Source organism: Phoca vitulina, unplaced genomic scaffold, assembly GCF_004348235.1.
Source record: "Phoca vitulina isolate PV1807 unplaced genomic scaffold, GSC_HSeal_1.0 scaffold82, whole genome shotgun sequence".
In the NCBI taxonomy this organism is placed as follows: domain Eukaryota; kingdom Metazoa; phylum Chordata; class Mammalia; order Carnivora; family Phocidae; genus Phoca; species Phoca vitulina.
This window is the reverse complement of record NW_022589785.1, coordinates 3,597,299-3,624,685: the sequence shown is the minus strand read 5'-3', so window position 1 is coordinate 3,624,685 and position 27,387 is coordinate 3,597,299. Positions and strand designations below refer to the sequence as shown.

Genomic DNA, 27,387 nt, shown 5'->3' with positions numbered 1-27,387 from the left:
GTGTGCTTGGCCTGGGCTGCAGGTGGAGGTCAGACGATGGCCACGGAGTCTTCAAGTGAAGCCCTCACGGGCGGGACTCGGCCCTGGTGCCGGGCAGCTCAGGGGCTGGTCGGGTCCACCCCGAGCCCGGCGGGTTAGCCTGAGCCTGTGAGCACAGCCCTGGGCGAGGAGCTCTTTGGGCTCCTCTGTTCCAACGCGGGTCCGAGCATGACAGCTGCTTGCTCCCGCCCCGGCTGTGGGACAAGTGACCCTCCGCTTCCCTGGGCTGCCTCCTGGGCCCTCCAGGAGAGAAATCAAAGCCGGAAAGCCCCAGAGGGCCCGCTTTCCTGCCTCGGCTGCACTGCCCGTCACTTGCCCTGTGCCCGGCAGCTCCGTGTGTGTGTGTGTGTGTGGAGCGGGAGGGCCAGCTGTGGGCCCTGGGGTCCTGGTGTCCGGGAGCCTGGCTCCCCGTTGCCTCGGCCGCTGGCCCCGGTCACGGCCCTGTCCTCGGCCCCACAGCTGCTGCAGGCCTGGAGCCCCACGTTCCTTCCCCCGGGGCAGGTGAGCCACTCGCTGCGGTCCGCGGTCGCTGTCCCCACCGACGCCTCAGCCTTTGCCCGGGACCGTGGAGCGGGGCCTCGCGGGCCCACGAGGCCGTGACGGAAACGGTTTGTGTGTGCCCGACCAGGAGCTCCTGGAGAGTTCGGAGCAGGCTGTGGGACGGAAGCAGGACTTCTCTGGCGGCCGCAGCCCCGCTTTTCCTCCCCGTCCAGCTCCAGGGGCGCTGACCGGCTGCGCGCCGCCCTGGGAGACGGGGCTTGGAAGCCGGCGGCCGGAGGGCCTCTGCGGCCGGCGCGGTGCAGACGTTCCTCTCGGCTGAGAGAAGGCAGCCCTCCGGCATGAACACTACCGAACCCAGGCCTGGGTGCCCAGGACAGAAACACCTCTCGCAGGACTATTCGGTGCTGGCGACGAGCCCCTCTCGAGGCAGGGCCACGAGCCACAAGCCCCAGGCGGGAGCCAGGGAACGCCGGACGGCTGCCTGTCACCCCTTAGCACGGGCTGCGGGCCGGGCGGTGGCTGAGGCCTCCCAGACATAGGACACCGGCGTGCGGGCAGCGCAGGCTCTGCAGGGACACCGCCCTCAGCTCTGGCCTCGCCTGCCGCCTCATCCGGGAGACGCGGGAAGGGAATGCGGCGACGTGGTGCTTGGCACCCCGCACGAGCCCGGGGATGTCGTGGTTGAACTCGGGCCTCAGGGTGTGCACCCGGGCTCTGATGCTTCCGACACCTGCCAGGGCCCCTTGGAGAGCAGCACCGGCCTGTGTGGCCAGACTCCAGCCAGCAAGGCTGAGCGGGGCAGCTGAGGTCACAGGGGCCTCGGGGGGCATGGCACGTGGGCTGGAAGGCCTTGGCCAGTTGTAAGAATTGCGGTGACTTAAGGTGTCAAGAAGTCACTCTGGCGTCTGGGGGGCAAGGGCTGGAGGGGCCGGGGGAAGCGGGGAGCCCGGCGAGGGGTGGCAAACGAGAGGTGGGGGGGCGCTGGTGACTTGGATACTGTACTTTGAAGAGAGCCTGCTGGGTTGGGTCGGGGGCCGGGGCAACACGAGAACAAGGCGGCCAGGAGGACGGTGAGGCTCCGCGCGAGGCGGCAGGCGCCCCGGTTTGCTGAGCTGGGCTGGAGGAAGGGGCCGGCTCCAGCCCTTCTGTGAGCCCACCACTCAGGAGGAGGCCAGCCAGGCAGCGCGGCTCAGAGGCGGCCTTCCTACCTTTCGAGGTTGGTGTGTGTGTGGGGGGGACAGCAGCCACCAGAGGGCCGAGGAGGGACCACTGATTTGGCAACGTGGTCACTGGGGACTTGAGAACTACCCTATCAGTAGAAGCAAGACTGAAGTCGGTTCTAGAGAGTGGGTGGGCACTAGGGGAACAGAAAAATGGCTTGGCACCTAGAGGGGCTGATGAGGGGCTTCCCGGAGGTGGGAGAGCAATGCCTATTCTTGAGAAATGACTCGTCACGTAAAAGATGAAGCCACAGAGATGTCGCACGTACGTCCAGGAGGGCTGGGAATGCGCCCAGGACCTGTCCCTGTCTGCCTCAGGAGCACGGGCGAGTAGTGCAAACCCTAAGGACAGCAGGGCCACTGTGAGCAGGGAGGGGCGCACGGGCTAAGAGGTTTCCCAAGGCCTTGCTCTCATGGGCCAAGGGATGGAGAGGAAATAATTTATTCCAAATTCTTGTGCCTTCCCCTGGCAAAGGTGACAATCTCTCCTTAAAGCTTCAAACACTAGCTGGTTTCACTTTTTATCATTCTTTAAGCTCTGAAAAAACCAGAGTAAGATACAATTTGTGGACTTTGGAAATATGGACTAATATAAAGTTATGCTGAGAGAAGCTGCAGCTGCGACTTTAGGTTACGCAGGACTCGCTCCACTGCTTCAAGTCAGCACCCTGAGCAACTGCGCTTCCGAGCCAGGAGTCCTAGCTGCCAACATCTGATTTCCAGAAGCGCCCAGCCCCCATTCAGGACTTGTGTGCAGCCCTGCCCTAGCTGGTCTTTGCTGACTGGGTTATGTCTAGGCCTGCATTTCTTTCTTGAGCATCTGGTGATCAACTATTTGCAGACTGGGTTACATCCAGTTGCTTACCTGGAAAACCTCTCTTCCCAGGAAGGCACATTAGGGCCTCAATCTCTGGATGCCTGAAATCACGCATGTACGGGAGGGCATCAAGACTTAAAATCTACTGGCCTGGACCTAAATAGTCTTCACCAAGTCCAAGAAAAGACAAGACTGACCAAAAAGGCCCAGAGGTAAAGGGTCTGGGATTCTTCTCATCTCCGCGATTTCAGAAACACGCTCCTGGGGAAAAGCCCTGGCTTCTGACCTCACACAAGGCAATCAGAGAGAGCTGAACAGCGGCCTCTATTTACCAAGTTCACAAACTCTGACCTGGTAACATCAAGAAAACGTCACATCAAACGGTTCCCATTAGCGGTCACTGATGCAGACCTTCGTTCTGAAGCATGTGGAGCCCGACTTGGAACGCCCGCTAAACCAAGACAATGGCCTGGGAGCCAGTCAGTCAGCCAAGGTGCCTGGCCCTTTGCCACGGAGCTCCTCCCTGCAAATCAGCCGGACCTGGGCCAGATGTCCCCATGGCTAGAGCTAGGGTTCTGGGTGAAGGTGACAATGCAACCCCCGTTTCCTTGCTGGCAGCACCACACCCGACATGGTGCCATCCTGACCATTTCGGGTTTCCCCTCCCAGGATGCCGGAAGGAGCGCCTATCTGGTGGTCAGGGTGCACTCCAAGTAGACTCGCAGCGACTGTGCAACAGAGGCCGAGAAGGATGACTGTTTATAAACATTTGGAATTTTATTTAAAAAAAAAAAAAAACATCACAACCATGAACATTGTTACAGTTAGAGGCCCTCTTGGTTCTCCACAATGATACTGAGCATGCTCACAAGGGGTTCCCATTGTTTAGTCTTAGTTAAACAACCATCTTTAAAAGAAGGAAAAAAAACTCGGCACACTACCATTTAACTTGTTTTAATGTTTCTTCACAAATGGTGAAAAATACTAAAGTACAGACAAGGAATAATCATAATGTTGTGGCCAACATTATAAATATGGAATTATAAATTTAAAACATTTTCTGGTTTAAAAAATAAATCTGGTAGTCAATGCAGCTCTGCGGGGTCTCTGCGTCTAGTAGGGCCGGTCTCTGCGTTCCTGACGGTGCTCGCCTCTGCAGGGCCAAAAGGGGTGAGGGGTGAAAAGGGGCAAAGGAGAGGGCGCTTCCCACCAGAGCCCGCCCCAAGCCCGCACCATCACGTACTTATCCATTTTTCCAGGTCCTCCGCGCCCGCCTCTTCTTCCTCCCATCTGTTCCATCAAAGGTCCAGGGGGCCCGCCAGGGCCACCCCGTCTTCCTCCACCAAAGCCACCTCGGTCCATGCCCCGGCCACCACGGAAGCCCCCTCTGTCTCCACCACGGCCACCTCTGAACATCCCACCGGGACCACCGCGGTCCATGAGGCCGCCTCTTCCGCCCCGCATGCCACCAGGGCCGCCTCTGCCACGGTCACCACCTGAAGGAAAAGGACAGATCAGCAGCAAGACGGGGAGGACGGGTGGCTGCTCAGGATCTGCTGCCTTCTCCCAGAGCAGACACAAAGCAGACGCTTTACTAGGTCTGCATCTCTGGGGCACACTTTAGAACAGACGATGGAACCTCAGGAGCTCCAGCGCCAGGACTACACTTCCTGGGACACCGACCTGGCTGTGAGCAGCGGACGGCAGTCGTTTACCAAGCCCACCAAGGCAACAAAAGAGGTTTAGAACCAAGATGCTGAGGGGATGCGCCCAAAACCTGTACCTACCCGGGGGTGGAAAGGGTGGTGGAAGGAAGCCTTCAGGCTTCGGGGCCTTACACTGGTTGCATTCTGTTCTCCAGGCGAAGTTCTGGTTTCCACACCCCCTGCATAAAATTACATCACAACAGAAATCGCTAACCGAGCTAAGGCAGTTAAGCAAACGTGAGCAAGCACACACCGTATTCCGCCAGCACAAACCCTGGAGCCTGGTCAAACACCATTAAGAGGATCCGCTGACAGAAAATGGCTCTAGAGCCACAGCCTCATGCAGCAATGCACCCGAAAGACCGGTGTAGGATCCAGAAAATGCACAACCCTGTATGTACACGTGGACCCCAGGAATCCAGTGGGATCATGACTTCCTTCAGAAGGCTCTGAAGATGGACTGATTAGGCCACCCACCCACCCCATGAATCCGGGTCATTATACTCGAGACAAGACAAAGAGAATCCAGCAGTCCTCCTCTCCAGAATGGGAACGGGTGGGACAGAGAGTGACTTCACTAGTGTAGGGTCCCAATTTGTCAAGAGAAGTACATACGGATTGGGGCACTGCCAGTCTCCAGCTCGGTGCTGGACATTTCCTCCTCCGGATGGGTTCCCTCGGGAACCCCGGGGCCCTCTTGGGGGAAAGCCACCTCTGTCTCCTCCACGGCCTCCCATGCGACCCATGGGGCCCCCAGGACCTCCTGGGCCCCCTGGACCTGCAATAAGAAAGAGCCAGTCAGCTCTGTATAGCATTAGATTTGCTGCAGAGGAAATCTCGATCATTAAGGGAATTCATACAGATCACAGCTGTCACCGTCCCTTCATTTGCCGCAGACATTTCTGCAGGCTCAAGGACCCAGCTGCACGCCCCCTGTGCACATTACTTTAGTTCGCTCCCACAACCCGTACAGAACGGGCATTCTCATGCAGACAGAGATACCCAAGCAGAGTAAATAAATGGCAGCCCGGGGTTGACAGCCAGGCACTCCAGCCCCCCAACCAAGAAACCCGTTCTTCTCTTCTTTCAGTCCTGCAAACTTTTAACTGTCAGCATTCAGTGGTTCAGTATTGATTTTACATGCCTTTTTATTTCTCATGGGCTTGTCTACACTCTAGAAATCAAGTTTCTCAAAGACAAGCGTAAAAAAACATTGACAGCAACACAAAAGCAGCTCAGGAAAGATGTCTGGTAAATACCTCCACGAAGTGGCGGCGGCATCCCTCTGCCCTCACGGGGAGGCATACCACCCCGCATGCTGTTCATCGGAGGCTTCTTCCGAGCAAGAGAAACCTTAAGTTTGCTCCCTTGAAAATCTTTCCCTGGAACAAGAGAACAGCACCAATTACTCCCAACTTGCAACTCTTCCATCTTTGAGGGACTGGGCAAGGCTAGACCACTCCTAGCTCCCCGACTCCACCACACCGTCTCTCTCAACCACCCCCATGGTAGCATGTGCCCCATCCACAACCTTCTCGAAGATCTTCACTGGTAAGGCCACAAAACATTTTCAAAAGATACGTCAAAACCCCTGTACCCTAGAGAGGGAAGTAAGCCAGGGGAAGGCCGAGTGCACTGGCACCCTTGCCCCACAAAGGGTGAGAAGTATGGGGCGCCTGGGTGGCTCAGATGGTTAAGCGTCTGCCTTCGGCTCAGGTCATGATCCCAGGGTCTTGGGATCGAGTCCCACATCGGGTTCCCTGCTCAGCGGGGAGCCTGCTTCTCCCTCTGCCTCTCTCTCTCTGTCTCTTATGAATAAAGGAATAAAATCTTAAAAAAAAAAAAAGGGTGAGAAGTAGGGACAGGAGTATAGTACAGAGTGGCCAGGAGATGAGAGCCAGATCTGTCCCTTGACACTTTCAAGTTGATTTTGTCTGCAGGAAAGTTCCAGAATCAATGCCAAGGCCAAATATGGATATATTTAAACTCAAATGTATACTGGATTTTTGTGGGGTGATCTGTACCTTCTGCCCATGCTTAGAGAAGCATTTACAATTTTAGGCAAGATGGATTTATAATAATGACTCAAAATAAGGGATCTCCTAACCCAGGGCCAGCAATGGGGCCCTCCCATGGCAGAAGGGAGCCAGGCACACTGCTTCCCAACAGCCAGCCGGTGCTCCTCCAGTGCAGAGAGGGGGTCTTCCCGCTCCTATGGCTCTCAAGTTCCTCCTTTCTGCCACGTGTACGTACCTGTTCCTTGTCCCCAAAACCACTTCGGAGAATGATATTCTAACAGAATTACATACATAAGCAAGCAGGTTGACATAGGCAACATTTGCTACAAGACCCTTCATGTGCCCCAGTGAGCACCCCCTGTTGACTCTGGGGCTCCTACCATCAAACCACTCCACAGCAGCCTTGGCAGTTGGTGGGTCTTCATAGGACACTGTAGCATCACCTTTGGGCTTTCCTGTTTCCTTGTCCAAGTAGATATGGATCATGGGTTGTCCGGTTCTCTTGTTCATCTAGGCACATAAAATACCACAGTCAGGAAAAAAAAAAAAAAAGTAGCACAGTCAGGCTGTGACCAGAAACACTGCTTTTTGGGGGAAAAGTCCATGTGAAATTCAGAAAAGTCCCCTATATTGTCAAAAGTAGTAATTTTTCATAGACACATTCAGTAGGACGTTAGTTTATCTCTGAGTAGTGGAACTATGCGTGCCTTATTTCCTAAATTGCACAACAAATATATACTTAGGTGATTTTTTCCTCTTAGGTGTAGGTGTCATGAAAACCAAAACAGGCCTAAAGTTCCAAAGTGTGTAAGTGAACAGTACAGTTCCCACTGCTTCCCTAGTTGTCATCTCCTGGTGTCCTTGCACCTGCCCCAACATTTTCTGTGCCCACGCTAACAGACTCCCAGTGACAAGAGCCGCCTCTTACGAGGCAGTCAGGCTTTGATGCCATCACACAAGCCAGGCTAGCATAAAGTAAAAATCACCCTTACATCAGTAAGTACAGTATACAGGGTTGTGAGTGTGCTAGAAACATTCTTAAGTCTAACACAGCCAATTTTTCCTCCAGAGGTAGAACACACCATAGCTTTACAGCTGAACACCAGATCCAACTGGCTTGAATTCAGGAGCCACACTATAGAATATGGCTTCGGGGCACCTGGGTGGCTTAGTCGGTTGAGTGTCTGCCTTCGGCTTGGGTCATGATCTCAGGGTCCTGGGACTGAGCCCCGCATCGGGCTCCCTGCTCAGCGGGGAGTCTGCTCCTCCCTCTCCCCCTGCCCCTCCCCTCTACTTGTTCTCTCTCTCAAAATCTTAAAAAAAAAAAAAAGAATATGGCTTCATTTGTTTTCTGCATTAAAAGTGCCTATGATCAAGGTCTAATCTATACATGTTTATATAACACCTAGTGATACCTGAGTATTGATTTATAGGGCGTCTTTTTTTTTTTTTAAAGCTAACGTTTATAAGATATACATACTAATACCTACGTTTTTATTTTTTTATTTTTTTTATTTTTTAAAGATTTATTTATTTATTTGAGAGAGCGAGAATGAGAGAGAGAGAGAGTACATGAGAGGGGGGAGGGTTAGAGGGAGAAGCAGGCTCCTCGCCGAGCAGGGAGCCCGATGCGGGACTCGATCCAGGGACTCCAGGATCATGACCTGAGCCGAAGGCAGTCGCTTAACCAACTGAGCCACCCAGGCGCCCAATACCTACGTTTTTATAAAGGACATATACAGACTGAAAAGAAATATGGCAAAATAGCGGTATGAATGAGGGGGCTATGTGTTTTTAAAATTTCATTTTACAAAACTGACAGCATATGCTACTTTCTTAACCAGGGGAAAAAACCCACACATACCCGAATAAACAACATACTATATACATCAAAAGTACAGAGAAACCTTCATTATGCATCTCCTATGCTCTACCAAAATCAAATCTATTTCTATATAGTTGTAACCACCACAAATGTCATTTGAAAAAGACCATTCACAGTAACAACTAAAAATCTAAAAAAATAAAACTAATAAAGACTGGGGCTGGGCGGCTCAGGCAGTTAAGCGTCTGCCTTCAGCTTGGGTCATGACCTCAAGGTCCTGGGATCGAGCCCCACGTAGCACTCCCTGCTCATTGGGAAGCCTGCTTGCTTGCTTCTCCCTCTCCCTCTGCCGTTCCCCCAGCTCGTGCTCCCCCCCAACAAATTTTTTTTTTTTTTTAAGACTTTGAGAATGAGAGAGTGAGTGAGAGCGCAGGAGAGGGGGGGATGATCAGAAGGAGAAGCAGACTCATTGCTGAGCAGGGAGCCCGATTTGGGACTCGATCATGGGGCTCCAGGATCATGACCTGAGCCGAAGGCAGTCGATTAACCAACTGAGCCACCCAGGTGCCCCAGATAAAATCTTTAAAAACAAAAAACAAAACAAAAACTAATAATAAAGACTTGCAAAACCTTTAAGGAGATGGTCTTTACTAAAGACCTAAGTAAATGGGCATATGATATTCATGGAAAAAACTACTCAGTGTTATAAAAATGTCAATTCTCCTCAAACTATCTTATAGATTCAATAAACACCCAGCTGTGGTTTTTAAAGAACTTCGTAAGTAGAATTCTAAAATGTATATAGAAGAAGAAGGTGTAAATAGCAAAGCATTCCTGAGGAAAAAGAACAAAACAGAAGAATTAGCATAAAAACAGCTGTGCTATTAGTGCAGGATCATACAAAGTAACTCAAGTACACAAGACCATTACAAATAGATCCAGCCCCCTGCCCCATCAAATAAATACATAAAATCTTAAAAAGGGGGGGGGGCCCTGGGTGGCTCACTAGGTGGAGCATCTGCCTTCAGTCCTGGGATCAAGCCCCGCACTGGCCTCCCTGTTCAGTGGGGAGCCTGCTTCTCTCTCTCCCTCTGCTGCTCCCCGCTGCTTGTCTTGTCAAATAAATAAAATCTTGAAAAAGAAAAAAGAAATATATCCAGGTACGGGTGGAATTTTAAGTGATAGATAAAGTATGTATCATCAAGGAAAGGATGGATCCTTCAATAAATGTTGCTGGAACAGAAGGTCTTGTATTACAAATAGACACAAACCAGTAAGGACAAGACCGATAAGTTCAATTACATTAACAGCTTCTTCTACTCATCAAAAGAAAAGGAATTAGAAACCGGGAGAATACATGTGCAGTATCAGACAAGAATCAGCCTTCAGAGAACATAAAGAACTATATGTAGGGGCGCCTTGGTGGCTCAGTCAGTTAAGTGTCTGACTCTTGATTTTGGCTCAGGTCATATCTCAGGGTTGAGATCAAGCCCCTCATTGGGCTCCTGCTTGGGATTCTCTCCTTCTCCCTCTGCCCCTACTCCCTGCTCTCTCTCAAAGTAAAATTAAATTAAAAAAAAAAAATTCTTTAAAGAACTATATGTAAAACAACAAATGATAACCCAATGAAGATTGAGTACAAGACTAACAGGCATTTCATAGAAGACAGCATGCAATTAGAACATTATTAACAGGATGACTAACGGGCATTAAGGAGGACAGGTGGTGTGATGAGCACTGGGTGTTATACACAACTTATAAATTACTGAACGTTACATCTAAAATTAATGATGTACTCTATGTTGGCTAACTGAATTTAAATTGAAAAAAAAAATTAAAGTGGGGCGCCTGGGTGGCCCAGTCGTTAGGCGTCTGCCTTCGGCTCGGGTCATGATCCCAGGGTCCTGGGATCGAGTCCCGCATCGGGCTCCCTGCTCCGCGGGAAGCCTGCTTCTCCCTCTCCCACTCCCCCTGCTTGTGTTCCCTCTCTCGCTGTGTCTCTGTCAAATAAAAATCTTTTTTTTTTTTTTTTAAGATTTTATTTATTTATTTGAGAGAGAGAGACACAGCGAGACAGGGAACACAGGCAGGGGGAGTGGGAGAGGGAGAAGCAGGCTTCCCGCGGAGCAGGGAGCCCGATGCGGGACTCGATCCCAGGACCCTGGGATCATGACCCGAGCCGAAGGCAGACGCCTAACGACTGGGCCACCCAGGCACCCCAAATAAATAAAAATCTTAAAAAAAAAAAAAAAAAATTAAAGCAACCACCACCACCCAAAACAAAAATACCAAACATCATTAGCAACCAGGGAAAAGGATATTAAAACGACATTTGCCAGGCACTTGGGTGGCTCGGTTAAGCGTCTGACTTCAGGTCATGATCTCAGGGTCCTGAGATGGAGCCCTGCATAGGGCTCCACACTCAGCGGGGAGTCTGCTTGTCCCTCTCCCTCTGCTCATGCTCATTCTCTCAAACAGATAAAATCTTAACAAAAAAACCCACCACGTTTCCATTTTCTTCCAGCAGATTGGCATTAAGTTAAAAATTCAGGTGATTCCCAGTAGCAGTGAAGATGTGGTGAATGTGGTCTCAGGCATGCTGGTGCCATCCACTAAGTTGCTCAGCCATACTAATTAGTTAAACACGCACACAGCCTAAGAACCAGCAATTTTACACCTGGGTACAGTCGATCCTCATTATTTATAGATTCACTATTTGCAAATTTGCCTACTCACTAAAATTTGTAACTCCAAATTCAATACTTGTGGTACTTTTGTGGTTACTCACGGACATGTACAGAGTGGCAAAAATTTAAGTTGTCTGATGCACGTGTTCCAATCGAGCTCAAATGAGACACACTGCCCCCCCCCCCCCACCTCAGTCCAGCTCTCTTTAGAGATGACCAGGGGATGGAGACTGTGTAGTGCAAGAAATTCCGTCCCTGGGGCCAGCTGGATCAATCTGTATGCCACTCATGCAAATCACCGAACACTTCAGAACCTCATTTTCTCTTTGTAAGAGAAAACAGATCTACCAGAGGGAGTTGTTTTTAAAATTTAGGATTATAATATATGTGAGATGTATGTATCCGTTCACACGCTTGCCTGAGAAGCAGTGGTTCAGAATCCACTAATTCAGTCTTTGCAGTGACTTTACAGAACTACTGCAAATAACAAGAACCAACTGTACACACACACAGACACTACGGCACTGTGCCCCAGGAGATGTGTGTAAGAATGTTCACAAACTTAGAAATAACCCAACTGTCTATTAAGAGAATATATGAATAACTTGTGACGTATTTATAAATAAAATACAGGATTCCCAAACTTTTTGAGTTTCTGACCTGAGGACCCCGGATCCCCCTTCTCAAAACCCTCGTTTCTCTTATTTATCCCCACCTAACGAAGAACCCATGTTTAACTCCAAGGGTTCCTATCTGTTCGTTTCTAGTATATCCTAGAATAGCGCTGCCTTATAGTAGTGTTTAATAAACATTCTCCAAAATTATAGGAAACAAACCATTACTGAGTGTCCATCCATGAAAAGAAACAGTACAATTCGGGATGGGCGTGCGGAGAAGGGATAAAATTGGGAAAGAAAAAAATGTTAATGTTCACTATTTTAAAAACTGTATGTTATAATCCGTATTTCACAAAAAAGTGTCCCTGTAAGTATTCTTATAATTAGCTGACAATTATAAAGGACGGAATTGTTAAGTATGCCCAACCATATTTAGCATTTTTCTACAAAAAAAAAGAAAGGTCTTCCTTTTGTTGTTGTTTTGGTATTTTAAGGAACCACAATATGCCCAGAAAGAAAGGTCAGGCAACTTCAGAAGCAGTCAGATCTTCAGAAACTCTCATCATCTCTTTAAAATGCCTGCTGATTTGGAAGATCTGCCAACTCACATGGTTATGCTTTTACTTACCTTAACAACTCCACACTGCTTAAAGAAGTCTGCCAGATCATCTAGAGTCACATTGTCATTTAAGCCTTGCACATAAATTGCACTGTTGTCAGAGTCTTCATCTGGATCTACAGGTGGGCCTTACAGAGAAAAGAAAGGAGTTATTATCCTGTATCTACAGGGGCTGATTAACCCACTCGTCACTACTGCTCACTGGTAATTACTACAAAGCTAAGAGAACTACCAGCCACACTAACAATAATGCCATGGAACTTGTGGTCTCCTTTGTCTAAGGCTATTATGAGTAGCTGCTCACGATAAAGGGAGCCCTAAACTGCTTCTAAAAGCAAGAATATCACACTGATCTACCAGGCTGCTGAGCTCTAGCTTGCACTTACTTCGGTGCTGTTCATTTATAAAGCATGATACAAAATTCAAGAATTCAAAATTACCTAGATCAAGATCTGGTCCTTCGTCCATGGGTCCTGCCAACCAGGAAAGATCACATAAAACACTATTAGTGCACGTCTTGCAAGCTATAAACCTTACAAACACACATAGCTATCTACTATACCACCGTTTGATGGGGCTTCATTAAATTCAAAATGACCCGCACTGCTAAAATGGAGCAGTGCCCCTTTAACATTTGTGAAAGATTTGCTAGGGTTTTGCTTTTTTTTTCTTTGCTGGTTTGCTTTTAAACCATTAACCAAATACACTCTCAATGCTTATGTGCCAAATTAGTGTTAAATTTAAGTCAAAATTTTTCCTCCAAACAAACCAAATTTAAAAAATGTATTCTCCCCCATATTACAGAAGCAGTTGCTCAATACTTCAAGTTACCCTTTGTTTTGTAACCATAGGTTAACCTTATTACCCCTAAGACAATGCCGGCAGTACCCATTAGTCTCTTTGTATAGATCATTTTTAAACCGCTTATGAAACTAATAAAAAATTATAGTTTTCTAAAAACTGACTGTATTTTTTTAAACACTATCCATGGTAATACTCAAAAACTTACCACCAGGCTTATTGAAGCCACCTCGCTCTCCAGCGCTGCTGGGGGGATAAACGAAGAAATGAAGGCCTTTCCCTTTAAAAGCCAGTACCGCTCTGAGCCTTGGGGGGGCTCGTGGGGAAGAAGGGCACTGGCTAAACACATCTCCAAACAATGCATCTCTCTCATCTCGTCACTATGCCTTTCTTCAGGGCAGCTTGCTCAAATTTCCTTTATATACAACCTTGCTTGTCTGATTGTACACACCAGTGTGGTTGGTTCCTTTCATTTCGGGGGCTGGTATTAATAGTGCAATACTTGGCAAATTAGGGGGGAAAAAATCGATCCCAAACACCCACCCCATCAGCTGAAAAACAGGGAGAGCTTGTTGTAGAGAGGAGTAGCAAGCTGGGGCAACTGCTTTCCATGTTCATAAAGGTGCACCCTCAACCTCTCCTAGGGGAGAGCCAAGTGAGGCTTCCTAACAAGTCACAGTATAATAAAGCAGGAGACAACCACATTAAACGCCTACAACACACATCAGAGGACGCATCCAGCCAATCTTCAGCATAAAGCCATACAATTCAGGGCACTAATGGATTTAACAATCGCTGTGAAAGGAGAATTTACAACAAATACCAAGGCTCAACGGACTGGGGGTGCAACTTTATAGACACATCAGTTGAGAACAGTGATGACAGCAGTATAAAATGACTGCTTTACATACTGTAAAAACAGGGGGAGGGAACATGAAGGGCCTTTTTTATTTTTCCTTTAAGATTAAATAAAGGCAGCTCCTCAGTGGGAGCCCTGAGCTTTTTCTAACCAGTATTGCACCTTTAATACCTGAATATACAATTTTCAAGCTGTTGCATGCAGCTTTGTTTCCTTTTTAAAAGTACACACCATAAAATGTTCTCTCTCTTTAAACACAAAAGTTTACACTTTAATGTTATACAATTCTAGAGTATTATACCTCCTCTGGTTCATTACCAAATAACAAGTATGCAGTTACCAAAGTTACAGAAGGATTCCATTTATACAATGAATACATTTTGTTAAAAATATTCTATGTATATTTTTCCTCTCCATATGGACACCGTGTCTAGTCCCACTTTTCATTATGCTGCCGGCTGAGTACTGAGTACGGGTACTTTTTAAGTATTGAAGTGTATACAAGGCTCTCACTTTGTAACCTGTAGCATATAAATGCGACAAAGCATGTTAAAAAGTTTCCACGTTTAACAGCCAATGAAAATATCAAAATACTGAGGCAATGAAAAAGGGCATGTTAACAACATTGAGTGCCTTACCTGCAGAAGACACTGAAAACCATCACCACACCAGAGTGAAAAAGAGGGGAGGGGAGAATGCCCCTGTCCTGTCCCCAAGGGATCCAACCGACTGCCTCACAGTCAGTTGAAAAACCTGTGGGAAAGCCATGACTTTTTTTTTTTTTTCTATGGCTCCAGGAGACTTCTCCAGAAAGAGGGGATCCCTCTACTAGCAAAGTCTAGCAAAATTAGTAGAATTATCACTTCTGGAGTATTAAAATGAATGAACTTGAAATTGGTTTTGCAATTGGAAAATACTAAGAATTCTAGGTGATTGGAGGAGACGTGATGATAGTAATTTCAAGTGTCTACGTCTATTTTAAAACATCCATAAAGAAGTGAAACCTTTATAATGGAATGACATTCTCCAAATCAGACCGATTTTACTTAATACCAAATTGTTCATCAATTTTTGTGTGTTGTCAAGTAACTGTTTCTTCCAATAAAGATTTCACCAAAGACTTTTAAGTTATGCAGAATATGCAGAACTGCATTTTCAGTTATCTTTCAATAGGATACAAATTTGAGAACACAAAAATTAAAGATCAACTTTTTATCTAATTTTGAAGTCCATTTCTATATAAAAAAAGAAACCCTACCCAATTTTTCCTTGAACCAACAGTGGCACCAAATCCAATTTATACATAATATGTATAACATTCTGCATAACTTTTTTTTTTTTTTTTTTTACTAGTTTATATAGGGACAGAACACACACAGAACTAAACCTTCTGGATTATGTTAACCACCAACATTATACCTCACCTTCATCAAAGTACAGACACCAGAAAGGGAAAAAGGGGTGGGAGAAGGGAGGGGAGGGGCAGGCACAGGTAGCAGGGTTATGCTATTGATCTAAACAAAGTTTTCTAAACCAGATTGTGCCATCAATCAAAATGGTCAAACCGATTTAGACTTCTCAAAATCTCCAACGGGGAGTGATCCTGTAATTATTTACATTACTCTGCAAAAAGCTATTAGACTTTTCTCTGTACCAGGTGCACCTCAGGCCATAGTTCAGGAGTTACGGGACCAAGATCTTCATCATTACGTTCAACAATTCCAAATACAAACAGAAGTTGGGGACAAACATTGTGGGAAACAGCTGCATTCCTTTTCTGCAGTATATATACACCAGGTATTTCAAGACAACCATTCAGAGGCAATTAGTTAAAAACCTAGGGGTGTTAGAAGGGTTGTGTGTGTTCCATCCCGAGTCTATTACCCACAGAGGCTTTGACCTCTGGAAACCATGAAGGGAACTGAAAGCTCTAGTTTCAAAACCATTCTTTGTTCTCCCCAACCCAACCAAGTAGATTGGCAGGGAAAAAAGCGAACTGCCACTTAATCTATGCCACAAGGATGACATTTCCATGTTTTAGAAGATGGCCTGGGCTCAACAGATTGTCCATGGAAATGTAGAAATAAATTTCTTATGTCTTTCAGTCCCTTCTTTCCATTGAAAATCCTATGGATGAAACAAAATTAGGTAAAAGGAGAAAAGGTTTGCTCTTACCCCATTCCACCGCGTCCTCCTCCCCGCCCACCTCTGCTCATGCCTCCACGATCAAATCCCCCTCTTCCCCTGCCCCGGTTATCAGGGCCACTCATGCTCCGGTTCTCTCCTGGTCCGGAAAATCCTCCAGACTCCTGCCCATAAACACCCATGCTACTGGGGTGGTCCTGTCGGAATGAACCTGAGGAAAGAGTCACATCTGTAAGCCATGGACCAGCATTTGAACCATTGCCTGTCGTACTTTCTCCTGGAATCACAGAATGCTCAATTGCAAGGTACTAACCAAGGCACCATCTTCTTTAAACCTAACAAAGCACCTCTAAAAGTAGGGTCTTTTAAATTTAACCAAAACTGCTGGTTCATCAAAGCTGAAGTAATCTTACAGTTAGCCTAGAATAAACCACCCAAATAAGAAAAAAGCCCTCAGGTCAACAGTTTACAGGGTTTTGTATCCTAGGATGCCTCCAAAAGCTACTTCTTTAAACTACCCTCAAGAAACAAAAACCATGGGGCGCCTGGGTGGCTCAGTCGTTAAGCATCTGCCTTCGGCTCAGGTCATGATCCCAGGGTCCTGGCACCGAGCCCCACATCGGGCTCCCTGCTCAGTGGGAAGCCTACTTCTCCCTCCCCCACTCCCCCTGCTTGTGTTCCCTCTCTTGCTGTGTCTCTGTCAAATAAATAAATAAAATCTTAAAAAAAAAAAAAGAAAAAAGAAACAAAAACCAGGGGCAGGTTTCTTAGGGCTTTAGTATGTTGCTGAAGCTTGGGCTCCATCAAGAAGCACTACTCATCTCATAGCCATAATGAAACATACCCATGGATGGAGTTTCATTAAAAAACAACTATCCAGGTAAAAATTAAATTGTGAATACAGTTTTGAGTTTTTGGTTACTTCTCCATGTGAAACTAAGTGTTCTATGAGAAAGACTTTTTTTTTTTTTTTTTGCTTTATAGATGTAAAAAAAAAAACCAAAACCAAAATTGATAGCATTTACTTGACTATCAAAACTGCACTAGTCTCCAACAGCTATCTGCTCATGTCCTTTTAATGAGTTGGGGTGGGCAGGCCACAGGAATGCCAGCTTCACTCAGTGTATATAACCTCCTTAAAGAGAGCAAGGCTGGCGTCTTAAAATGTTTTCTCTGGTCAGTTACGAACTCTCTTTTCTTTTTGGCAAGGCATACTAACAATTAAATTGGAGAAAAGCACTCATGTCTTTAGTGGGACATCCAAGTGGTTAGCCAGGATGTTATGTCCTAAAGATGCCCTAGAGTCCAAAACTAAACAACGGTAAAGACCATTTCCCCATGTTCAGAAACTCCAAACATAATCATTCTTATTTGGTTTTCTCTCTTAGCAACTCACTCTGCTGCCCGTAGCTGCTGCTCTGTTGGCTATATTGACTTGGAGCCTGGCTGTAGGATCCAGTTTGGGGGGGATAACTAGTGGGCGGCTGCTGCCCATAGCTGCTTTGTTGACCATAGCTACTCTGCTGTCCATAGCTGCTCGGCTGCCCATAGGTGTTCTGCTGAGAGTAACTGCTCTGATCATAACTAGTCGGCTGTGTAGAGGAGTAGCTGAAAGAAAGAAAAAAAGCTTTTTAGGAAGGAGAGGCTTGTTACTTCTTCAAGCCCCCTAAATATAATAGACATTCATAGCATATGACATAAAAATCCTTAAAAACACACTTACTTTCTACATATCAACAGTCTGAATTTAAAATAAGCAAATATTTTTGTATTCAGAATACAGCTTTAAATGCAAAGGAGGGGAAAACTACTGAAAACCAATCTATACATTATACAATCCTTAGAGTCTTCTCTTTTACCTCCCACCTCCTTAAAACCATAGTTTTCAATTAAATTCAAGGCAAATTTGGGAGTTTGGTGTTCCTGCATTAAGTGAAGAATATGTGCATGTGTACTCAGTGGGAAAGCCACGGAGTTGAAAAGGAGGCAGTTAAGCATGGCAGTTCTAAGCCTGCCTCCAACAATTCCCGTCAATCATGACAGTGACTGTTCTGAAGGTACAAGGCTGCCCGGTGTATGTGTGTGGCCACACAAACATGGCAATTTTCTCTTGACGTCTGTCCAAGTTTCAAATTGTTTCGCTATATATTGTATACAGTTTCAAACTTCCAGACATGCTTGATCATCTATAACTTTCAGACATGCCTGATCATCTACAAAATCTTAATGAAGAAAAGATGGATAAGGTAACTTCAGAATCATGGCACCGTACAAGAGTATTAAGTGGATCTTCATCTTTCGACATGTCAACCCCAGGCAGAGAAACTAACCAATGATACCTTTAAAACTTAATTAAAAGAACTACTATTAAACTTTAAATGAACTACGGTAATGAAAATAAAAAAAGACATCATATTTAAAAGTACTACTAAACTAAGCCGCTATCATATTCCCCACCCTGGCTGTACAGACTCCGCAGCCTCTCTTCACGGAGTGCACCTATTCAACTGGCCAGGTTTACTACCCTCAGCAGCACGGGCACAGGCGGGCTCTGTGGAAGAACTGCTGTAAGCCCTGCCCACTGCTGCTCCACGCTGTACATGTACCCGGCCAGCTGTATTTTGTTCCCAAACCTGTTCGCACCTGCTGCACTTTCATGCGAAAACCAATGAAACTGAGTGCAAAAAAGGGAAGTGCTACCTCTAGCAAAACTAAGTTAACACTTTAGGACACAATTCAGACAGTTCATTTGAAAACTTGCTTCTTTTTTTTTTTTTTTTTAAAGATTTTATTTATTTATTTGACAGAGAGAGAGCGAGAGCAGGAACACAAGCAGGGGGAGTGGGAGAGGGAGAAGCAGGCTTCCCGTGGAGCAGGGAGCCCGATGTGGGACTCGATCCCAGGACTCTGGGATCATGACCTGAGCCGAAGGCAGACGCTTAACGACTGAGCCACCCAGGCGCCCTGAAAACTTGCTTCTAATTAAGTATGAGTGAGAAAACTTGCAGTTCTTCCTCCACTTTACAAGAAACCCAAATGAGACACTGTAGCTGCTGGGGTGGTTAACATGTAAGACAGAGTGCAGAATAAATCTGTAGACGAAAGGCCCTGGCCCAATCATTAAAAGACCTGTGCATGGGGGCGCCTGGGTGGCTCAGTTGGTTAAGCATCTGCCTTTGGCTGAGATCATGATCCCAGGGCCCTGGAATCGAGCCCTGCATTGGGCTCCCTGCTTAGCAGGGAGCCTGTCTCTCCCTCTCCCCCGGCTTGTGCTCTCTGTCAAATAAATAAATAAAATCTTGAAAGAGTTGTGTATGAATGGACCTCCAAGTTAAGTTAAATATGAAAGATTAAAATGAAGTTTCTTTCTTTCTTTTCTTTTTCATGTCTTCCACTTTACCCATCCTAACTGCATTGGAGGAGGTGGCTTCTATGGTTGGGTTTACCTGCTTTCATATACTTCTGTTTCTCATCCATCTGAATTAACTAAAAGAGCAAAATTAAAAGGAAGAACCTAGAGTGGTAAAAATGTTGTGTTTAGAGAAAAAAGTTACTGACTGCCAGGTACTGCTACAGGAACCTAAGACTGAAGTTTTAATGTGTGGTCAAGGCTCATCACTGGGAAAGTCAGATAACCCATTGCACCTGAGGAAGAAGCAAGCTGGTCAACAGCCTGAAAAAAAAACTGTTATTCTACCAGCTCACTGGCCATGAGAACAAAGATACTGACCTGGTAGGAGGATAAGATGGTGGTGCTGTGACTGGCTGCATGGGGTAGCTCCCAGGTACCTGGGGATAACTGTAGTTACTCTGTCCATATCCTAGGCTGGGCTGGTTGTAACCCCCTGTGCTAGATTGAGGTTGACTAGTCTCAGCGGGTTTGTTACCATCCTGCGGTCTAAAAGGAGAAATAAAAAAGTAAGACTTTTTCCCTCAACCATAGAACTCCTGGGTAAGACCTCTATAACCTCTGAGCAACGTGCAATGTTAGGACTGAGCTTGGAAGTAAATACAATTGTCAACTGAATTATATCAAACCCAGTCTCGGTCCAACTGTATTTGCTGGAAGAGAACACTTCTAAGAAAGGGGGAGAATTAATCACATCCACAGATGAGATACCAACATGTTCCACTCGTTCCACATGAGCAGCTATCAAAGGCAGTTACAGTATTTTCTATTGCCAATTTAAGTGATCTGGGAGGGGAGGTTGTTTGTTAGGGAAGAAAATGCTTTTTTTTTTCCCCCCAAAAAGGACTGCTGGAAGACAGACAAGAAACCTTAACAATAATGCAAAAGTGTCACATTAGAGTAACATTTATGTAAGTTCATGGCATTTATAAATTTGGATTACTGTGAGTTTAAGTTTCTCACTTATTAAGAACAGACCTGAAAATACATTTCCTAATTTGGACTGCCACAAATAAATCTAACCTTGCCTGGAAGTCTCCATAATGGAAATACCAGAGTAGGGGAGGGAACCACCCCCTCCCAACCCCAGCTCCCAGGAATGCTTGGATGAACTGGGAAATATTAAATGATGAAAACCAATCCCAGTCTCAAACGAAAAAACAAAACAAAAACCCCCAGGGTTTTCTATTACCTCTTAGCCCTAACAGTTCGCAACAAGACTGTAATAAAGTGAGCTTGAGCTATTTTAAGCAAACCGCCAAGAATGAGCAGGCAAACCAGATAGGATGTGGAAGTACTGGTTTCTCCAGAGCTGAAATGGGTCACAAGCCCCCTCTTTCCAGTGGAAAAGGGAGTAGCTGACACTGATCATGAGACAGTTTTAAAGTGGTAAGGACTAAAAATCAGGGAAAGAAAAGGAACAACAAAAAATTATAAAAAACCAATTAATATATAACCCCCCCCACGATCTATGGCTTCGATATACTGTTGCAATGGATCATCAAATGGGACTTCCAATAGTTGAGAACATTCTGAAATGCCTAGGTCACCTGAAACGGAGCCCTATAGGAATCAGTCAGTTAGTTTAATCTACCTACTGCACAGGATGTCTAGTAGATGTAAACTACCAAGTAGCTCTGATTACTCACTGTGCACTTTAGAAGTAATTTCATGAGTGTTTGCCAGAGCTAAGTTCTTACCTCTACAGTAGGCAAAAAGTCTAGGTTACAAGTTGATCTCTTGTTTATTCCCTAAAAAGTCTTCTTTCAAATCAGAATTCAATGTTCCTTCAAGATTGTATGCAGAAGCCACCTATGTGCATTGCCTAAAGCAAAGACCTGAAATCTTCTGTTAAGTAATAATCAATACTGTTTACCTGCTAATTAGTCATGGAGTATGAAATTGTTTGCCAAAATATTCACCCCAAAGCAGGGTACCCAGTTAAGAATATATACTTGCCTGTGATATTTAGATGACCAAGCCACTACATAATACAGAAAAAATGTCAATTCCTTCAACTGAGACACCAGTATATGACTTCCCACCTCCTCTGTATTGTGAACTGCCACGTTTTCCCCAAAGAGAAAGCTGTTATCCATTTACAAGGTCAATAAAACCAAAAGTACAATTCTATCAGTTGTTCTGTTGTGAAGAAAAACACACATTCCATTTTTTTTTCTGGGTTTGGTAAAGTAAATATAATAGTCTCCTCCTACCCTAAAAGGTCACCCTTTTGAAACTGGATGTCTAGAAACTAGGTATCTGGCCAGTGACTTTCCTCATCTTGGCCCCTGGCTGGCACAATTTCTCTACTAAGTGGAGAACAATGTATCTGTGGCGTGTTCTAGAGCATTACTGTGATGACTATAAGCACATAGCCAACCTCTAAAAGTAAGTATTTAAGAGTAACCATTAAAAAGGAATGAAGTCCTGGATTCTCTAAGTGCGTGTAATTGCTCTCTTTCCCGAAACAGGCTGATGTGCTCTAGTGTAAGAATTAGGGGAGTGTGGCCTTACCTTGCAGGTGCGGTGGCTGCCGGCTGCTGCCCATAGGCTGGGTAAGCAGGCTGAGTGCCATAAGCAGACTGAGCTGCATAGGAGGCCTGGGTGGTAGTGACCGTAGCAGTGGTGGTATCGTAAGCACCAGTGCCGTACCCCTGGACAGGCTGACTGTATGCCTGGGGGGCAGTTGGAGTAGTATAACCTAGAACAAAGGAGAACGACGTCAGATTTCTGGCTCCTCAGAGAGCTGCCTAGGCACTTGCTAACAAAACAATTTATAAGCCACCTACTTTAAAGCATCATAATATTTAGCCCCTTTAAATAGTTCCCCTCCAGTATGAGTAGCAACAAACCAATATTTAAAGCCTACGTTGTCTGAAAAGCACCCAGTTTTCAGCATGGCACTCTCTTTAGCTCTAAAATCACAGCTAACAGGAGGAAACAGGGTATGCTACAAAAGTGCTGGTACAGAAAACAAGGGTCCTGCTGCACCTTCCCCTCTGGATTAAATAGGAGAAAAGTCTGCTTTTGGGGATCCTATACCAGTCTTGCAAGCAGGCCTTCTTAACAATTTCCTCAACTAGTTAAGTATCCCAAAAAACTCTCAAGCAGGAATAAAACATCCCAGAAAGGGAAAAGGCAATGACACATTGCTAAAATAGCTAAAAATAATGATCAGGTAATATTTTTAGCATTATTATTACTTTGCTTTCAGTCCTGAGCATTCCAGCATGGGCAGTTCATTTTTAGTTAAAGGAAACTGAAATCCCAGAGAACATGTGTTTAATTTTCAGTGGGAGATGTCCAAGAACTGCTACTTTTGTTTCAGGTAACAACTAAAAAGATGCTTGTTACCAGCACTAAATTTTGAAATGGAACTTGAGTAATAAGATACTACAAATTACATTTGCTTAAATATAACCAACAAACGTTATCTTATTTGACCTTTCAAGTAAATGATTTTAATTAAACTTAATACTCCCCAAATAAACCTTTAAAAGGTAAATGTTTTTCACATGATGAAACCATCTAAGAGTCTACGCTTGTCATCAAATTACCCACCCTCCATTCCTTTTTTACCTACCACCAGCAAAAAGGTCTTTTTCCTGTTTGGAAATATTGAAAGGAGACCCTACTAGCCCCATGCTAGTCCCCTAACTAGGTATCACAAAGACCTGCTGCCTTCAGAGGCATGAGGCAAACCAAGGTAGGTTCTCTCCCTAGTTCCTGCCTCTACCAGACCAGGCAGGGATGGAAACCCTTTCATCTGGAACCTGGGCTTGCAGTGTGACAAACTGCAGCTCCTAACTCGAGTCCTTATTCTGTGAGATGTGTTAGAACCTTTCCTGGTGCTGGGCTCTTCTCTCTGACCCCTTCTCATGGACAATGAACACAAGCCAGCCATGCAATAAAAACTTGGGTCTAGTTATCAGCATTTATATCCATCAAAAAATAGTCTACATCTCACTAAAGTAAAAGAGTTTGAGTACTTAAGACGAATCTTGAATTAAGATCGCTCACTTTAGTTAAAATTTAGGGCCGTAAACTTCAGTTAGAATAAAGTATCCTCACTATACACACAACTTACTAGCCAACAACAAATACCAACTTCTCTTGGTACCACCTAAAGTGTCACCTCCTGTAGCACAGAGTGTAATACTTTTTTTCTCCATTCCGAACATTTTAGGGAAATTCTGAAATTAATTATACACAAAGACATAATTTCCTTCTCAAAACTGCTAGGTTGAAATGTGTATGAAAGCATAATGCACAAAACAGAGAGCCCCAAGCAATGGAAGTTTTTTGAGTTGGCATGTCACTCATCTGTTTATTTAATTTAAAAGTTCCTTGCGGAGTCCTAATGTCACCCACATAAAGCACTCATTTATTTAAATTTAACTGGAATCTAATTCCACCTACCCTATTACTCCTACACAGATTTTTTTTCCCCTACATGATGACAAGGCCATCTATAAGAGTCACAAGGGCAATTAAAAGCAACAGCAACAACAAAGACTGATCAGAGCAATAACTGAGTATTATAAAACTACGCAGTAACTGTTAGAGGCTTGAAGTGCTAAAGATTACGGTAATAGACACTGGGTTAATTAATAATCTTTTAATTAATCTCTAGTACCCACACAAACAGCCAGGCAAATGAGCAAAAATTAACAGAGCAAAATGATTTAATGACAATAAAAAAGATCAACGGCAAAAGACAACACATCTACTTTGTGCTGATGACTTTAAGGAAAAAGGTAATAAACATTACACAGATCAACCAAAATTTTTGTTCAACTTGAACAGTAAAAACTAAAGTTTCTATTCTAATTAATGAAATGAGATTTAAATGGCCACTTTCTCTTAAAGCTTAATTAAAAAAAATTCTATTGAGAGAAAAGGGTTTTTTTCCTACATTCCTTTCAGTAATTATCCAATGACTTTTATGTGTAAAGACAGCATGAAGTAAGGAAAAAAGTGTGCTTGAAGCCACTTACTACCTGTGAGGGTCCTAACTTAGTTTGGTTCAGCCTCAGTTTGCCCATCAGGTTTAATTCCAGTCTCTACACTCCAAAGGTTGATGGGAGCATTAAGGGAGGTATGTATGGTTCCCCATAAACTATAAAATCCATAAAACAGTCCTTATTAAGTGCAGTTTCTTGCTCATCAAAGCCACTGGTTTCTGTATCAGAATGTCCTACGTTTTTGTCCTCATGGTGGGACTTGTTCAATTAATGACAATGAGAACACAGGACTCTAGAGAACCTAGAAGACCCGTGTTTCCTATAAATGACTTTTTCATATCCCTATAAAATGGTCTAGAGATGCCAAAGGCTTAATCTAAGCTGTATTATTTATTTTCAAGTGATACTTATTTTTAAAAATGAGGGAAGGCTGGGGTGCCTGGATGACTCAGTCAATTAAATGTCTGCCTTTGGCTCAGGTCATGATCCCAGGGTCCTGGGATCCAGCTCCACATCAGTTTCCTTCTCCCTCTATCTCCGCCTGCCACTCCCCCTGCTTGTGCATGTTCTCTGTCAAATAAATAAGTAAGATCTTAAAAATGAGGGAAGGTGGTCAAAAGCTACAAACTTCTGGTTACGAAGTAAGTATTTATTAAATAAATTATAAAAATAAATACATCCAAGGATGTAACCTACAGCATGGTGACTATAGTTAATAAATCGTACTGCATATTTTAAAGTTGGTAAGAGAATAGATCTTGAATGTTCTCATTGCAAGAAAAAAAAATTTTTTTTTTATTTATTTATTTGACACACAGAGTAAGAGCACAAGTAGGCAGAGCAGCAGGGGCAGAGGGAGAAGCAGGCTCCCTGCTGAGCAAGGAGCCTGATGCAGGGCTTGATCCCAGGACCCTGGGATCATGACCTGAGCCGAAGGCAGCCGCTTAACCGACTGAGCCACCCAGGCCCCCCACAAGAAAAAAATTTGTTAACTGTGTGTGCCAATGGGTAGTAACTAGACTTTTTGTGGCAATCATTTCACAACATATACAAATATGGAATCATTAGGTTGTATACCTAAAACTAATATTATATGTCAATCATTAATAAAAATGAAAATAGCTTGACTATGTAAAGTTCAATCTCACAATTTCAAAGTTCTGTGCTAAAAATCCAAACTGCATAGTTCTAGCTCCAGCTTTTCCTACAGTTGCAGCTAACACCAGGAAAAGTGTAAACATTTCCCATCCTATTTGAGATATGCATTAGTTACACAGATTAGGAAATACTGCCCATCAAATCCAGGACACTGTCACTCAAGGAGATAAATTACAGATACAGGTTTTTCCCCTACTAAAGACTCTGAGATAAAACTACATATAACTTAGGGAACTGAAAATAGTTTGACAGTAAGTTTTTACATTTTTAAGACTTTTGTATTGAATATTCTCTTATAATAACAAAGACAGGAATGGGTGGGTGGGGAGAAGGTAGGGATTCTAAAATGTTACATAGCAGCATTAAACATAAAAATCCTTGTAAATTTTTCACATACTCCACTCAATCCTAGCATTAGGATACAATTTATTCTAATTCTCGGAGTAGTTTATTTTTTAGCTCCCTGGAATGCTGTTATTTAAGACATACTATGAATTAAAATAATTCATTAACATTTAAAACAGAAAAGAAAACGTATCTGGACTGGAAACCAACCAAGAGACAAACATTACATGCAGGGTGGCAGTCTGTTCCTCTAAATAAATCTACTCATGCAATTTTTCCTTCAGGGAATAGAGGGGAATCAGCTGGGGAATAGTCATCTGAAATACCTTTGGGAAGGTGAACAACTATTATTAAGGCTTGACACAAAATAATGTAAAATAAAGCAAAACCTTTCCCAAAATCACATAAAGAAAAGGACATGGATCTGTGAATGGCACCTGAAGCAATTTCCCATTAGCACCTTGTTGTGTGTGATGTTAGAAAGTTTGAGGGTTAAACAGATGAAAACACCTAAAGGGTCAACATTACAAGGTTAGACAAGATGGAAAGCATTTCCCATGCAAGAATGAGCAGGATAGTCAAACCTGTACTGGTCCCTTCTACTGTGGAAAGCACAAAACAAAAAGTAGAGGGTACACTATCAGATGAAGCAAACAGATGTGAAAATCAGTTTGATTTTAAGCAGCTCACTTTAAGAAGGCTCACTCTTACCCAGTATTACCATTAGCACAATCTTTTATATATTCTCCATTTTGTTATAAGATTATTTGATACACTGAATGAAATAGTTAAAAGGAAATTATCCCACCCACATTCTATCAGAAATCCTTTAGGAGAATATAAGGGAAAGGAAAAAAAAAAAAAAGAAAAGAAGAAGAAAAAGAAAAAAATAGCTCCTTCTAAGAATAAAGGATCCTCAGATGCCAAGGTATGGAACAAAATATACACCTGAGAGCGTAAGTAACAAGATTCTTAGCAAACACCCCAGTGGCTATGACCCAAAAGTCTCTCCAAGGCAGGCCTTACCAGCGGGAGGCTGTCCATAAGAAGTTGCATAGGCGGTCTGCCCATAGGTCGCAGTGGTCTGAGCCTGGGTATAGCTGACATCAGTGGGCTGTCCATAGGTTCCATAACTTTGCTGCCCATATGCCTGCTCAAAGAAAATGGATGCAAGAAGTTCATATATAAACCTTATATTTTAACCAAAAAACAGACTGACTTATTTCCAAGGCTCTAAAAACTGGAAGAACCAAAGCCAAAAATACTGCTTTCTAGTAAAGATTGTAAAAAACAGACAAGTGATCACAGTATCATGAATGCTTTCTTTCCCTTATCTAATCTACTCAAATTTTTATAAACCTAACTACAAAAAAGTTCCTGAGATAATGAGGCAAACTCCCAGTTAACTATACAGGAGATTAACAAGACACTCTCAAGGGATGGGCAATAATGGAACAGGTGTATAATTGCTAGCACTTAGTGTAGTACCGTTTTAGCAACTGGAAACAAATGTTAGGAAGACAAAATGAACCAAGAGAAAGAAAATGAAAATGGGATTAAAATCTGTTAGTTCTGAAAACCAGATTTTCAGCCTGACATAAAAATTTAAAAACTTGGGACGCCTGGGTGGCTCAGTCGGTTGAGCGTCTGCCTT

General features: G+C 44.4%; 1 protein-coding gene across 5 annotated transcripts in view; it reads right to left on the bottom strand.

Moving 5' to 3' along the window:
* Positions 1-3,331: 3,331 nt before the first annotated feature.
* Positions 3,332-27,387, bottom strand: part of EWSR1 (EWS RNA binding protein 1) — a 29,748-nt gene continuing 5,692 nt past the window's right edge. The window contains exons 4-18 of one of the 5 annotated variants that reach the window (XM_032394961.1): positions 26,760-26,883; positions 26,318-26,335; positions 21,781-21,967; positions 19,585-19,752; positions 17,251-17,462; positions 15,885-16,065; positions 13,059-13,096; positions 12,490-12,522; positions 12,059-12,177; positions 6,682-6,811; positions 5,543-5,665; positions 4,899-5,061; positions 4,365-4,462; positions 3,821-4,073; positions 3,332-3,730 (exon numbers count right to left, since the gene is read on the bottom strand). In XM_032394961.1, the coding sequence (XP_032250852.1) occupies positions 3,691-3,730; positions 3,821-4,073; positions 4,365-4,462; positions 4,899-5,061; positions 5,543-5,665; positions 6,682-6,811; positions 12,059-12,177; positions 12,490-12,522; positions 13,059-13,096; positions 15,885-16,065; positions 17,251-17,462; positions 19,585-19,752; positions 21,781-21,967; positions 26,318-26,335; positions 26,760-26,883 (1,887 nt within the window). In that variant the 3' untranslated portion in view covers positions 3,332-3,690. The remainder of the gene's footprint in view (positions 3,731-3,820; positions 4,074-4,364; positions 4,463-4,898; positions 5,062-5,542; positions 5,666-6,681; positions 6,812-12,058; positions 12,178-12,489; positions 12,523-13,058; positions 13,097-15,884; positions 16,066-17,250; positions 17,463-19,584; positions 19,753-21,780; positions 21,968-26,317; positions 26,336-26,759; positions 26,884-27,387) is intronic. The other 4 variants (XM_032394962.1, XM_032394963.1, XM_032394965.1 and 1 more) reach the window with 4 other exon arrangements.